This window comes from Octodon degus, unplaced genomic scaffold, assembly GCF_000260255.1.
Source record: "Octodon degus isolate 3935 unplaced genomic scaffold, OctDeg1.0 scaffold00012, whole genome shotgun sequence".
Classification (NCBI taxonomy): Eukaryota; Metazoa; Chordata; class Mammalia; order Rodentia; family Octodontidae; genus Octodon; species Octodon degus.
The window spans coordinates 14,755,887-14,769,899 of NW_004524588.1; the positions used below are offsets into that span (position 1 = coordinate 14,755,887).

The following is a 14,013-nucleotide window of genomic DNA, read 5'->3' on the forward strand; positions in this document are numbered from 1 at the left end:
CTGAAACTGAGAAACTTGTCCATCTGCAGAATAAGAAGAGTTGAGGGAACAAAACTGATGTTAGAGAGACAAGGTAAGAGGCTGCTGAGATAGAGAAACCAAAGATGAGCAGATAGAGCCAGGCCCGGAGGCACATTCTTGAATTCCAGAGGTCTGGGAGCCTGAGGCAGGAGGGTTGCAAGTTCTAGCCCAGACAGCCAAATAGCTCAGCGGATTAAAGTGCCTGCAAGCAGCAGGGGCTGGGCGTTTGATCCCCAGGCCTGATATGCGGGCCCCACCCCCCAGGGCACACTGACAAGGCAATTGAGACTAGTTATAGTGGCATATGCCTATAATCCCAGCTCTTGGGAGGCTGTAAACAAGTCAGATCTAGTAGTGAGGCCCTGAACACCCTGTAGACCCTTCTCTAAAATACAGATAGATAGATAGATAGATAGATAGATAGATAGATAGACAGACAGACAGATAAAAGAAAGTAGTGCAGTTCAGAGGCCCTGCATTCAGTCCCTCCTTTGGGGGAAGGGGGGAACAGTTGGGCAAGATTGTGAATGCTGAAGCCCAAGAATCTAGTAATTGATGTTGCAGGTGAGGACAAAAGAGGGTTGGACATGAACTTTCTTTCACCATGCCTTGGGAAAGGAAGTGAAGAAAGCTGAATGGAAAAGGAAGAACAGATGTGGTGAGGAGCATTTAATTGAGCTAACCAACGAAGCCACACAAGAAGCACAGGGCAAAACAGACAGCCCTTGCCTTCGCGGGCCTTAGTCTTATGTGAGCAATGAAAAGAAATAAACGTGAGGGAAGAACGCTGCAGGGCAGGCCCGCATGCCGCGGGGTCTCAGGGAGTGCCCACATCCTTGCCGAAGTCCTGGTAAGTCTCCTGGAGACAGTGACGTTTATAATTATTCTTTAAGCATGAGAGAGCTATCATCCAGGCAAAGAGCTGGCAAGAAAGCACTGCAGGCAAAGGCACAGTATGTGCAGATGTCTATCCAATTCCCTCTGGCAGAGGAGACATAGGGAAGTGAGATCGGAGGCTGAAGGGATGCAGACATTAGGTCACGTAGGGGCTTAAGAACGTACAAGAGCATGACCATGTTCACCCAGGGGCACGCAGGCGTCTGTAGGAAGGTGGCGTGATTCAGACTCTACTGATCATTCTGGCTGAAGTCTAGAGAATGGATTACATTGGGCCAAACGTGGGAGTTGAAGGATGTAAGGGACAAGTGCAGTCATAAAAACAAGAAACAATAAATGTCCTAGCTAGAGCACAGGTGGCGAGACGTGGAGGTGAGGATGGATTGAGAGGGATCAGTCCACACGATCAGGCTGGAAAAGGAGGAGCGGGATGGAAGGAGGACATTGGAAAGAGCTAAATCATTTGTGGCCATCTATGTGGAACTCTTTGGTGGAAAAGTGACCTCCACCAATGCTTGGGGAAAATGACCCAGGCTCCTGGTTAGAAGTGAATAGTCTTGAGCCATATGCTAGTCTATTGCACGGGAATTTCTGGATATTATCAGAAAAGATTGTGGAAAGCAGAGAGCATGATGGAGGTGGAATTACCTTGACAAGTCTAGAGTACAGAGAGCTCTAAGGAATGCACCGGGGAGATGGGGCAGGACGGGGCCTCGCCAGGAAAAATAAAAGCCTCGTGTCATGTTATGGTTGTACATACTTCCATATAAGATTTTTAGGCAAACTATCGAAAAGCTCTAACTTGGGCTTCAGACAGATCTTCTATTAGTGGTGTGAAAGATGGGAGGGAGTTGAGAAGAGAAACTGGAGGTGGAGCGTGGGGGCATTTGTGAGAGATCTCTAAAACCATGCCATTAAGGAGACTTAGGAGTGAACGCAGACAAAGCCTCTTGGTGACCATTTACAAGGCCCAGTCTTGGGGGCTTACCTGCATAACCTGCATGCTACCAGCTGCACGTGGAAGTACTGTCACCAGAAGCAGCTTAGGGAGGGCCTGGATGGGCACGGTCTCTGGGTGTCCAGAACAGCTCTCCTTGGTGAGGGTGGGTCCCTCCACCCACTGCGTGCCCTTGCCCTTGTGGCACTCTGTACCAGGTGTGATTTGGGCATTGCCTGGTCCATGAGCTGCCTCTTCCATTCATCTGCCGCTCGCAGAAACCTGCCCCTGCTGCCCTTACTTCAGATCACTGGGGACCTGCTGAGTGGTGAGAGCTGGGTGGGGGGATGTGCTGGGAGGGCTGCTGCCTTCCCAGGCTCTGGACAGAACCTGCGCAGCATGGCCTGTACTCTTGCTCCAGGGAAACTGCCTCATGTGCTGTTTCCCGCCGTCCCTTGTGAGGCCTGTGTCTCCAAGTGTTCTCAAGCCTTCTTCAGCTGCTGTGCCAGTTCTCTGCCACCTCCTCCCTGTGTCTTCCCTACTGCATTTTCCGTGTATCTTACATAATCTCTCTACTGCCCTTTGCACCTCTTGGCTCATCATTCGGCCCTGAAGGCCCCAAGCTTTCCTAGTGTTAAAAACTCTCAGAGAATCATTTCCTGCCCTGGTCACATTTGTTTCCTCCAAAGAGCTCAAAGTACTACATAGCATCTCTGAGGGTTGCAGACTTAATATTTATGGAAAGGAAGAATAAAAACAGAAGCACCCCAGCCCCCAAATCAAAATCCACAATGCTCCAAACTCCAAGATGTTCTGAGCATGGACATGAGCCACAGCTGGATGCTCCTACACCTCACCTCCTGTCACAATGCAGCCACAATTAAAACATCGTACACAATTTCCTTCTGGTCATATGTATAAGATGTATATGAAATGTGAACGAACCTCGTATTTCAACCCAGGTCCCGTCCCCATGGTATCTCACTAGTTTTATGCAAATATTCTAAAAATAAAACAAAACCTGAAATTCAAAACACTCCAAGTTCCAAGCATTTGTGGTAAGGAATATTCAACCTGTATTTTACTTCCAGATATTATTAATAGACCTAGTATTTCAGACTAACACACAAAATATCCAAAGCGTTGATTGAAATTCTTGTTTAAAATCCAAGTTCACCTCAGTCAGGCATGTAAGTACCTCGCTATGATCATACCACTTGGGAGGCTGAGGCAAGAGGACTGCTGTGAGGTCACCGCCAGCCTGGGCTACCTGGTGACATCACGGCCAGCCTGAATTAAACAGCAAGACCCTGTCCCAAAAATGAAATGAAATAAAAACAATCTGAACTAAACTGTAAAATACATGTGGATATCCTTAGGATATAAAATCACTATGCATCCCGATTTTACGCTTCATGAACCCTAAAGCTGCTAGGAGCCTGACTGAAAGGCAGCTAGCTGCACCTTGTTGCTTCTGACTGCTCCAACCCAGAGTGCAGTTTGCTGCGCACTTTCTGACCTCACTGTTCTCTGAGGAGGTGACCTCCTGCCGTCGCTCCAACTCACTACCTCAATATCAATCCTGGATCTAAATTCAGGCAGAGCACACATTGACAGGAGAGCAGAGATTTAAAAGATCGACATCTATCTCAGTTTTGGGCTTATAATATTTTAGGTCTTATAATTTTTTTGTTTTTATGTATTTAGTACAGGGTCTGCAGGGTCTCACTACACAGATCGGACTCGTAGTGATTCTCCTGCCTTCAGCCTCGCAAGCGCTGGGATTACAGGCGTGTGCCACCTCACCAGTCTCAATGGCTGTCTCAGGTGCCCCAGGGGCGGGGCCGGTCTTGTAAAGTTTTTACCTTCTCCTTGAATTTGGGAGAAGCAACATAAATAGTAGAAGTATATTTGTTCATCTTTTTCATCATTTCATGAAAATGATTTCATAATAGGTCACGCATGTTTATAAAAATAATCACCCCGAAGCAATTTTTATGGTATTTGCTTTTTATTTTATTTATTTTTTTAAAAAAATATTTTTATTTATTTATTTATTTGTGTGTGTGGCCAGTTCAGTCCACCAGGGGGCGGGGCTGGCTGGCATGTGGTGCTGGGGGATTGAACCCATGGTCCCTGTGCTTTTTTGCGAAGCTTGTTCTAAGTAGGTGCTTTAGACCACTGAGCCATCTCCCCAGCCCCTGGTATTTGCTTTTTAAACCACTGTGATTAAGTCTGATTCTGACGCAGTTGTTCTTTAAAATCAAAATGCACCAAAACAGAAAACATTTTCCATTTACAAGAAGAGTCTTTGTGCCATACGAGGGAAGCAGGCCTGTGAACTGACACCCAGCCTCCAGCCCATGTACTCATCGTGTTCTTTAAACTGTGCATTCTAACTTTCCTCCACCTCCATTGTGTCCTCTGTAAGAGGAGTGCAGATATAATATCCACCTCATAGGAGGAGCAAAGTAGCTAAGAGTTGCTTCACAGGAGATCATGAGAATGGCGCCTGTCACGCAGTAAACACGCCACAGATGCAATTATTTTGTTATTAGGTTTTTATGCTGTGTCAAAATACAATACACTCTTACAGAATTGTTCTCTGCTGTCTGGGTGGCAAAGATTTAAAATATTAATTCTATGCAATCACAGACAATGGCTTCTGAAATTCTGTCCAACAAGGCACTGACCAAGAAATGTCCCTCTAGCAGAACGTTAGACAGATACCTTCCCAAGACATCAACACAGAACGGTGAAAGTGCTGTTGCTGTTCCTCTGGGTGAAAGTCAAGCTCTTCAAAGGAATTATTTCCCATTCTTTCCACAGATGCGATGGCCAGGTAGGACCTCCTGTGTCTGCGAGGGGACCCACTGCGGTAAGTAGCTAGAGAATTGGGTTACGCGAGGAAATTCAGAGCCTGGCCACCGTGCTCCCTTTCCATGTGGCCCACCACCGTGCTCCCTTTCCATGTGGCCCGCCACCGTGCTCCCTTTCCATGTGGCCCGCCCACGTGCACACTGTAGGGAGTCCTTTCCCTGCTTCCACTTGGCCCAAACTTGCTCTGGAGAGCCTGTTCGTTTTCCTACCATTAGTTTTGTTTTCCTCTCTTTGTTACTGGAGAGACAGAGAGAGACAGAAAAAAGGGAAGAAGGGGAAGAGAGAGAGAAATTCCCAATCTATTAAATCCCAGGCTGCTACCTATTTAGGTAGGAGTTGAGCAGGCTCTGTTTCAGACTCACTGTGGAAGCTGCGATTGCAGCTTGTGAGTTGCGTTTTCCGCTTGGCTCTGGTACTGGAAGGTGTGAAGGCCAGGCTCTCCTGGGAAGGAGGGAGGCCTCCGCCTTTCCACGGCCGCCCTGGGCCGCATCTGGACTCTACTGTGCACCACACCTGCACAGCCCTGAAGAGTTAGACAGAAGAAGAGGAAGCCACAGGGAGCTTGTAAGCTGCTTGGGCCTGGACTGGACCTTCTCCTCACTGATATTTAAAGAGGAATATCAACTCGGGTGACGTGTGCTTGGCTGGAACAGGGTCACAGAGGGGCTGGACACAGCATCGCCTTCTCTCACTGCAGACTTCAGCTTAAGTGCGCTCCATGCGGACTCGCCTGTGAGCAAATGCACTTTTCAACCTTTTGTGACTTTAGTATTAGTACCTAATTCGTCTGTCTGTCTGTCTGTCTGTCTGTCTGTCTGTCTCTCTCTCTCTCTCTCTCTGAGGATGCAATGTTTTTTGACAAATGCATATGAACAGTTTCTTTACATCAGACACAAAAGTGGCTCTTCTTTCTTCTTCAGAAAAGTGCTACTTTTTCTGCCCTGAACCCTGTTTCTGTGCTCCATATGTTTCCACCTCGGTCAGGACATCAGCACCAGTGACTGCTGAGTCTCATAGAGAATGGGACGTGCTTAACACTTGATTTCATTTATCTGAGAAAAATCTACGAAGCAGGTAGTCCCTATTTTCTTTCAGTGTGGGGATCAAGAAGCTAGGTTTGAAAATGGAAAGATCACACTCAGGGTCTCACTAGAAAGTGGCAGAGTCAGGATGAGAAAATCTGGGGTCCCAGGACTTCGCCAGCCTCCAGCTGGCCACCCTAAAGTCCTCCATGGGGACCCCAGTTCACTGCTGTCTGCAGAGACTCCCATAACTGAGCGGCACCTGAGAGTCTATCCTCTGCATCCAGCTTTGCTTTCTAAGAAAACAGGACCCAGGTCCAGAGTGCTTCTAGACTCAACCACTCTTGTTTGAGAACCACAAGATCTAAAGCAGATGAAAAAGCCACAGAAAAAGAAACATAAATGCCCAAAACTTATAAAATGGCAAAAGGAACTTGGCACTCTTAGAACTGGCAAATCTAATCAGAGGATTAGTAGGTCTCTTTCTCTGACTCTCCTTTGAACCCAGATTTTGTTCCTGATAACAGCTTTCTTTTATGCCCTGGCTCAGACCATGTCTATTTAAAAAGACAAAGCTGGGCAAACTAGTGACCCAAATCAGTGATTGTGGCCACTATTAATACCTATTATAAAAAGAAAAGAGAGACCCAAATGTGGTGATGCACTAGGGAGGCTGAGGCAGGAGGATTACCACAAGTTCAAGGCCAGTCTGGCTACTAGCAAGTTCAAGACTAGCCTTCACTACATAGCAAGACCCTGTCTCAAAAAAAAAAAAAAAGAGGAAATAAAGTACCATCTAAAACAGGATTTCTGCAGGACTTGTAGATTTCTGTTATGTATCCATAGAGGTCGTGTCCACAGAGAGCTGGAAGTTGCCAACGATATCGAGGGAATTCTTGCCAGGATTTGAGGTTAGAGACTTCCTACTGCTCAGTTGACAGCTAGTAGGAATGGTATTGGTTCCAAGGAATTCTAGCATTTTGTGGGAGTCACTTTACTGTATTGGATGGATGGCCTTCCACTCAGAAAAGAAAGAAGTTTGCTATTTAAACATTCACGCAAATTTAAAAGAAGCAAAGGGTTTCAGAAACACTGATTTTTATAGAGCTAAATAAAGACCCTCTAGGATTTCTCTCAACTTCAGAACTGCATGCATGGTGGGCAGACTAAGCTGGGAAGAACAATCCTGTGTATGGTGGGATGGTTAGCAGCGACCCTGACCTCTACCTACTGGATGTCACCAGACCTCACTATTCGTTCTCTGTGGATCAAGTGGCCTCTAACTGAGAACTTTTCCTTAAAGGTGAGGACCCCAAAGTCAAGGCAGTCACCAAGTCTGACAGTAAGGACAGAATGGAAGGCCCAGGCTGCATGGTCCTCAGCCTGGGCCCCCTCTTGGGTTCCAGCTCTATATCACTGGGAACAGCGCTCCCAGGTGGCCCTTAGCATATGCAAAGCCTGTGTCACGCTCACGCTGTCTGGCACTCAGTAAGGAAAGAAGACATGAATATGCGATCTTAAGCCACCGAGAACATTGGTGCACGTAACCTAGGCAGAAAAACAGGCCCAGAATAAATTCTTCAAGAAACACCTTACCTTGAAGAACTAATTTGTTGACTTTACCAAGGCATCTGATAGTATCAGGGAGCTTAGGTTTCAGCCCCAACAGCTGCTCTGCAGGTTTAGCTGCCCTAGGAAGTTCCTAAATGTTCTAAGGTTACTCTGTGACCTGGGGTTGGTTTGTCTAGTCCTGTCAGACCTGCAGGCAGTAGAGTGAGTTGTGTTTCTGCAGAAAGCCAGATTTTCTTACCCTAGTTTGTGTACTGTGTTTGAGAAAGTAGCTGAGTCCCTGAAAGCCGTTACTGGAGACTCTGGCCTCCAGTCCTGTGGGACAGGAGTGAAGCACGAGCATCTACACAAGTCCTCCGGGAAATTCTCTTCACCCCTACTACAGCAATGGCCAGACCCTATTCTGTGCTTTTAAAACTATTGATGAGGGCAGGGTGTGGTGGAGGAGTCCACAGTCCCCACCCTCTGGAGGCGGAGGGAAGAGGATTGCAAGAACTTGAGGCCAGCCCAGGATGCATAATGAGTTCAAGGCCAGCTGGACTACTCAGCAAGATCAGGCCTCAAAGGAGAAAAAAAAAAAAAAACTAAATTAAAACTATAAAAAGTATATGATGTTTTTGTTACTATTGTTACTATCTTCATTTTACAAAAAAAATAATAATAATAGAAGTTAAATAACTTACGTCATTGTCATCTAGCTATTAATGGCTACAGCCAGGATTAGGACCTGTACAAAACCCATTTGTGGGCCAAGTTCATAGCTCAGTGGCTTAATTAAGCACTTGCCTGGCAAGCACTAGGTGCTGAATTTGATCCCCGGTACCACACACACACACACACACACACACACACACCCTCATTTGCTTCGCTGTGTCACCTCCAACATGTTATTTTGAGTTGATATTATAAATTTTCAGCATTTCAATTTCGGGTCCAATCTGCACCAGAAGTCAGACGGCCAGAGTCTTCTACCCTGGCACATCTCAGATCAGCTCATAACTACGTGCCGAGTACCGTGCCACACGCAGTGGGGCTTGGAATGTTTAAAGCAAGGTTCCTCTTTTGTAAGAGATTACCACACGCATCACTAAAGCACCAGTGAAAACCAAGCTGGTAGGAAGAGCAGGGACCGGGGTCAGGTCAAACAAGTGCCAACAGCCAGTGCTGTCACATACTTTGCAAGTGATATAACCAAGACACTTGCCTGAGGCTTGGTTTGTCTTAGCAGCAAAATGGGAATGATGATTCCTACCTAAATCACAATATTGTGGCTCCAGTTGGATATTGTTGTAGGAGTGCAATAAGAGAGAAGAGAACATGCTGAATACTAAGTAAATGAGTGATTTTGTTCAAATATATGTAAGTTGATAGCAAATGCATGTACACACACACACACACATATGCACATGCACATGCACACACATGCACGCACATACAATGTCCAGAAGAGGGGTCTGCTGTTACAGGGTAGTATGTGGACTTCATGTTACTCCATCTTCCATGATAAATGCTGCACTAGGTGGTCAGGATACAAAGGAAAACGTGCTGCTTCCTTGGTCACGTTAGACATTTATCACTTTCAGCATCCCGACTCATTTTCCGTGAATCCTTGCTTGCCTACATCAGAACAGCACTGAATTCTATGACAGAAAGGAGGAAAGATTTGTAGTAAAGTAAAAATGGAAGGAGTGTCAACAACTTGGCATGGTAGATACAATAGCAGAGGTACAAGAAAAATATTGAGAATTAGCTGGGCATGGGGAGGTACACCTATAATCCTAGAGTTCAGGAGGCTGAGGCAGGAGTGCTGACAGTTCCAGGCCAGCCTGGGTTTCATAGTGAATTCAAAATTAGTCTGATCTATGTAGTGAGACCCTGTCCCAAAACACAAAACAAAACACAAAAAAACCCTGAGATTAATTCTACCTAGATTTGGAGAAGGGATTATAATGATGGTAATATTTATTTATTTATTTGGTGGAACCCGGGATTGAACTCAGGCCCTTGCGCTTGCTAGGGAAGCACTTATTCTACTGAGCCATCTCCCTGGCCCAAATGATTAATCAACTTAAGATCTAAATTTCTTTTCTTTTTCTTTCTCTTTCTTTTTTTCTTTTTCTTTTCTTTTTTTGCGGTACTGGGGATTGAATTTAGGACCCTGCACTTGCCAGGCAAGTGCTTATTCTACTGAACTATCTCCCCAGCCCTGGAAATGTTTAAAATGGGCTCTGAGCAATATGTTGCTGTTTTCCAGGAAAATAATTGGAAAAAGAGCAAAAATCAGCAGCCAAGGCACAGAGGCCAGGTAGTGCAGTAACCTGGGGGGGACTAAGTGGTGACCTCGGTGCAGAGGGCATCAGGAGAGACAAAGGAGGAAAGGCTTATGAGAAGAGAGCCAAAGAATTCAGGTACAAACTTCTCCAAAGAGATATTCGCATCCTCCAGGCCAGAAATTAGAAATAGGCCAGGAAAAATACCTTCTAGCAACTTCATAGCACCAAGTTTCATTCGGGGCAGAGGGGCCTAAGTCCAGACCTGAGCCCTGACTGGGAGCCAGTGTCTCTCCTAAGCCCAAAGGCTTTGCTCTGCTCTGGGTCCCAAGGAGCCTCAGATCCCAGCCACTCTCAACTTGTGTTTGGCTGAAGAGACCTCTACCGCCTGGATGAACCAGAGCTGCAGGACATGACGAGGAGGCGAGGAGGTCCCGCACAGGCTCTCACCCACCCCCCATGGCCAGAATCCTCTTCCTCCTCCAGCAGGAAGGAACAGTCTGCCCTGAAACCTCAGTTGTTTCAAAGGAAAACAATAGTTACCAAGAGCAGTGAGGAGACTTACAATAATGAGCTGATGTAACATATGAAGCCCTAACATAGAGTCTATAATAATCAATGTTTAGTAGCTACTGCTAATAATGTTAACATCAATAACATCTCACACTCACTCAAAGTTAGAGATCTATAAAGTAGTGATAGCACTCAACAGTCCTTATGGCTCACACCAACCGTTAACTAGCAATTCCTTATTTTTAAATAGTTTTGTCAATTAGGAAAAAAACTAATGAAAATCTTTGAAAAGTTAGAGGTGAATGAAAATCAAACCTAGATATCTTCTTAGCCATATCATTTGCATTTCTATGTGGTGGAAGCATTCTAACAAGTCAGGTGAGCAGGACTGACCTGGAAGTAGAGGATCTGGAAGACCTATAAGCAAGGGAAGGTGTGTCAGGGTCCCTTGATAAGGGTGACCCTTCCCAGCATACAGAGCTTCATCTCCCACTGGAGCCCTCAGAGCATGTGCTTTCCGTTTCCTGTACATTTTCACTCCACAGATCTGATCTTTGTTTTTTGTTTTTTCTGTATTTTTAGGGAAGAGTCTACAGGGTGTTCAGGGTCTCACTACTAGATTCGACTCAGAGTGATTCTCGTATTTACCGCCTCCCAAGAAATGGGATTACAGGCACGCGCCACCATGCCCAGTCTCAATTGCCATCTCAGCACGCCCCAAGGGCAGGGCTGGCACAGCAGGCCCAGGGATCAAACCCTCAGCCCTTGCGCCTATCTGAAGGTGCTTTAATCTGCTGAGCTATTTGGCAGGCCCAACAGATCTGATCAGGAAACCGCAAAGAATGCACTGTGGTCTACGCAAAGGAAATCTGAAGTTCATGCAGGTTTAAATGGTTGAGGGAAAATGAAGCTTGGCATTCTAGTCAAATATATCTACTTTTTAAAATGTATTAGTGCAGAGTTTTCAAGGTCATACTATGCAGATCAACCTCAGTGATTCCCCTGTTTTCAGCCTCCCAAGTGCTAGGATTACAGATGTGCGCCACCACGCCCAGTCTAATTCTGCTCCAGCCGCTGAAACTGCAGATTTAGGAAAAATAGACTTTAAAGACTCATGGCTAATTATTATTAACTCCCCCTCCCCCCAAAAAAGAGTTAGAGACATTAGGCCGGAAACAGAAGCAAATACCTTGATGTGCTGTAGGATGAAAAGAACACTGATTTCTAAAAGATTAGTTTAAGGTTTATTATCTCCAAATGGTATCTCCCTGTAGTTGTGATTCTAATATATGTTCACTTCTTAATTTTATATTTATATGCTAAATTATATCCAATAACCATTAAATTATCATGGGAGCATTTCTTCTTTGTTAATAAATCTCTTCTGTGGTTTGCCCATAGTACTGAAAGCTGCAAGTCAAAGAAATTTGGTTAGCTGGTCATGGTGGTGCACACCATGAAGTCCAGCACACAGAAGGCTGAGGCAGGAGGATCACCGCAAGTTTGAGGCCAGGCTGGGCTTCATAGTGAGTTCAAGGCCAGCCTGAACCACATAGCAAGGCCCTGTCTCAACCCTCCTCCAAAATAAATAAAAATAAATTTGGGCAGGTTCTTATAAGAAATAACTGACTTAGACCTTCAGAAAGAAGATAGGAGTTACCACCCAAGACTGAAGAATGCAGAGACCAAGAAAACCAAACTTCTGGTCTGCGGCGAAGAAACGTTAAAAATCCAAGCTTTGGAAATGTTAGGTACTTGGTCACAGGCATTAAAGACAAAATGAAATGTAATAATAAGGAGCATGGAATGGGAAGAGAATGCGAGGGGAGAAGAAGGATTCAGGAGGCCAGGATGGGGTAGCAGGTAAGCTAACAGGTGGCGGAGGGCGTGGCTGCCCTCCCCACTCCAGGGATCCTGGAGCGGCAGGATGAACTGCCTTAGTGGCACCGATAGAGCCAGTTAGGCAGAGGAAATGCAAATGGAGCTTCAGCGCAGGCAAGTACAGACGTGGGATGGGAAAGTCTCACGGTGCTCTAAAGACAAATCAAGCTTGCAAGTAGGGCCGTGGTTAGGTTTGATGAAATCAGTATAAACGTTTGCCAGTTAAAAAGAGGAAAACAACTTTGGCTCTAGCTCTATAGCAATAATCCTTTAAACTAGCAAAAGTTAAATGAATTATAAAAGGGCTGGTGAGATAGCTCAGTGGACTAAGAGCCTGCTTAGGCGAGCACAGGGACCAGGGTTTGATCCTCAGCACCACATGCCACTCTGGCCCCACCTCCAGGTATGCTGAGCCAGCCACTGACACCAGGTGTGGTGGCGCACACTTGTAATCTCAGCACTGGGGAGGCTGAGACAGGAGGATCACTATGAGTCTGAACTGCGTAGTGAGTCCCTCTACCGAATACATTTAAAAAAAGAAAGAAATTATAAGATCGTGCTTTCCAACACTTTGGTTTCAGAACTATTAATTAACTCTTTATGGTGGTGTGTGGGAGTCTACCATTCTAGGTGATCTCTGGATAAAAATACTATTTTTCCCTAAGTCCATCAAGCTCACGAACCCTAAGGTTCATCGTGAGCTTCCACTAGTCTTCATGAAATATGTAGAGATAGGAAAGCCCAAGTCTCAGCCCCTGGGACACAAAAGACAACGCTTCCAGCTCCAGAGAGGTCAGTCTCTTTCCTGATTCCCAGGAACTACCCAGCCCCACAAAGTTGTGTAATTCCAAGTAAGCTTATAGGAAAGTGCAGAAGAGAGGCTCAGTGTCTTGCCTGGACACTCATAACTGGAAAATTAATGTATGGGTAGAGTGATCAACTGCAAGTGGCAAAAACAACAAAACACTGTGGGTTGAGCAATAAATGTTAGAGAAAATGATTTGTAGTTCTTGGACTAAGGCTGTGACAGTTTTTTTCTTTTTCTTTTCTTCTTTTTCTTTCTTTCTTCTTTTTTTGTGGGAACATGAGAGTATTTTAGCTAGAGCAGACTCAAAAATATGTTTGTTTGTTTTACTTTAAAATTAGGAGACAAAATTATACAATTCACCTCTAAAACATCAACCAGTTGACAGTGCGTTTGTCTCCAAGCCAGCAACCATGAGGGAAGGAAGTGGCATGCCTCCTCTGTGGGATGTTTCGGTGCTAGAAAATGAGTTTTTCCAAGGTAAGTCTACTTTTCTCCAAGGTAAGTCTGCATTACACCTTTGGAAAACTCTTACTATTAAAGTAAAGCAAATAATTATTTTAGTTTATATTAAACTGCTCAAGGGCTAGCCAAATAGCTCAATGGATTAAAGCTCCTGCAAGCAGATGAAGGACCAGGGGTTCAATCCCCTGGCCTGTCGTGCCGGCCCCACCCCCAGGGCATGCTGAGGTGGCAATTGAGACTAGGCGTGGTGGCATGTGCCTGTTATTCCAGCTCTTGGGAGGCTCTAAACAGGAGGATCAGTATGAGTCCAATCTAGTGGTAAGATCTGAACACCTTGTAGACCCTTCCCTAAAATGCAAATAATAATAATGATATAAAATAAAATAAGCCCGGGAGATGGCTTAGGGGACTAAGTGCTTCCCTGGCAAGTGCAAGGGCCTGAGTTCAATCCCCGATTCTGCTAAAATAAAATAAATATATCAAGCCCTGTATTTTGTATTCGAAGTCCTTCTATTTATCTTATCTGTAGAGAATAGTGATGTATGCTAGTCACACAAGTATTGAAGAACTTTATGGTTAAATAGAATCTAAGCAAATAGTCTCAAATCAGCAACTTATTAATATATAGAATAATAATGAAGTTTAATATTTAACTTAAGGGGGCCAGGGAGATGGCTCAGTGGAATAAGCGCTTCCCTGGCAAGCGCAAGGGCCTGAGTTCAATCCCTGGTTCTGCCAAAAAATATAAATAAA

The 14,013-nt window shown here is 45.2% G+C and overlaps 1 protein-coding gene across 2 annotated transcripts in view; it reads left to right on the top strand.

Moving 5' to 3' along the window:
• Positions 1–14,013, top strand: part of Exph5 (exophilin 5) — a 70,810-nt gene that overhangs the window by 49,697 nt on the left and 7,100 nt on the right. For both annotated transcript variants that reach the window (XM_004626124.2, XM_023709519.1), the window contains 2 exons: positions 4,685–4,733; positions 13,137–13,275. In XM_004626124.2, the coding sequence (XP_004626181.1) occupies positions 4,685–4,733; positions 13,137–13,275 (188 nt within the window). The remainder of the gene's footprint in view (positions 1–4,684; positions 4,734–13,136; positions 13,276–14,013) is intronic.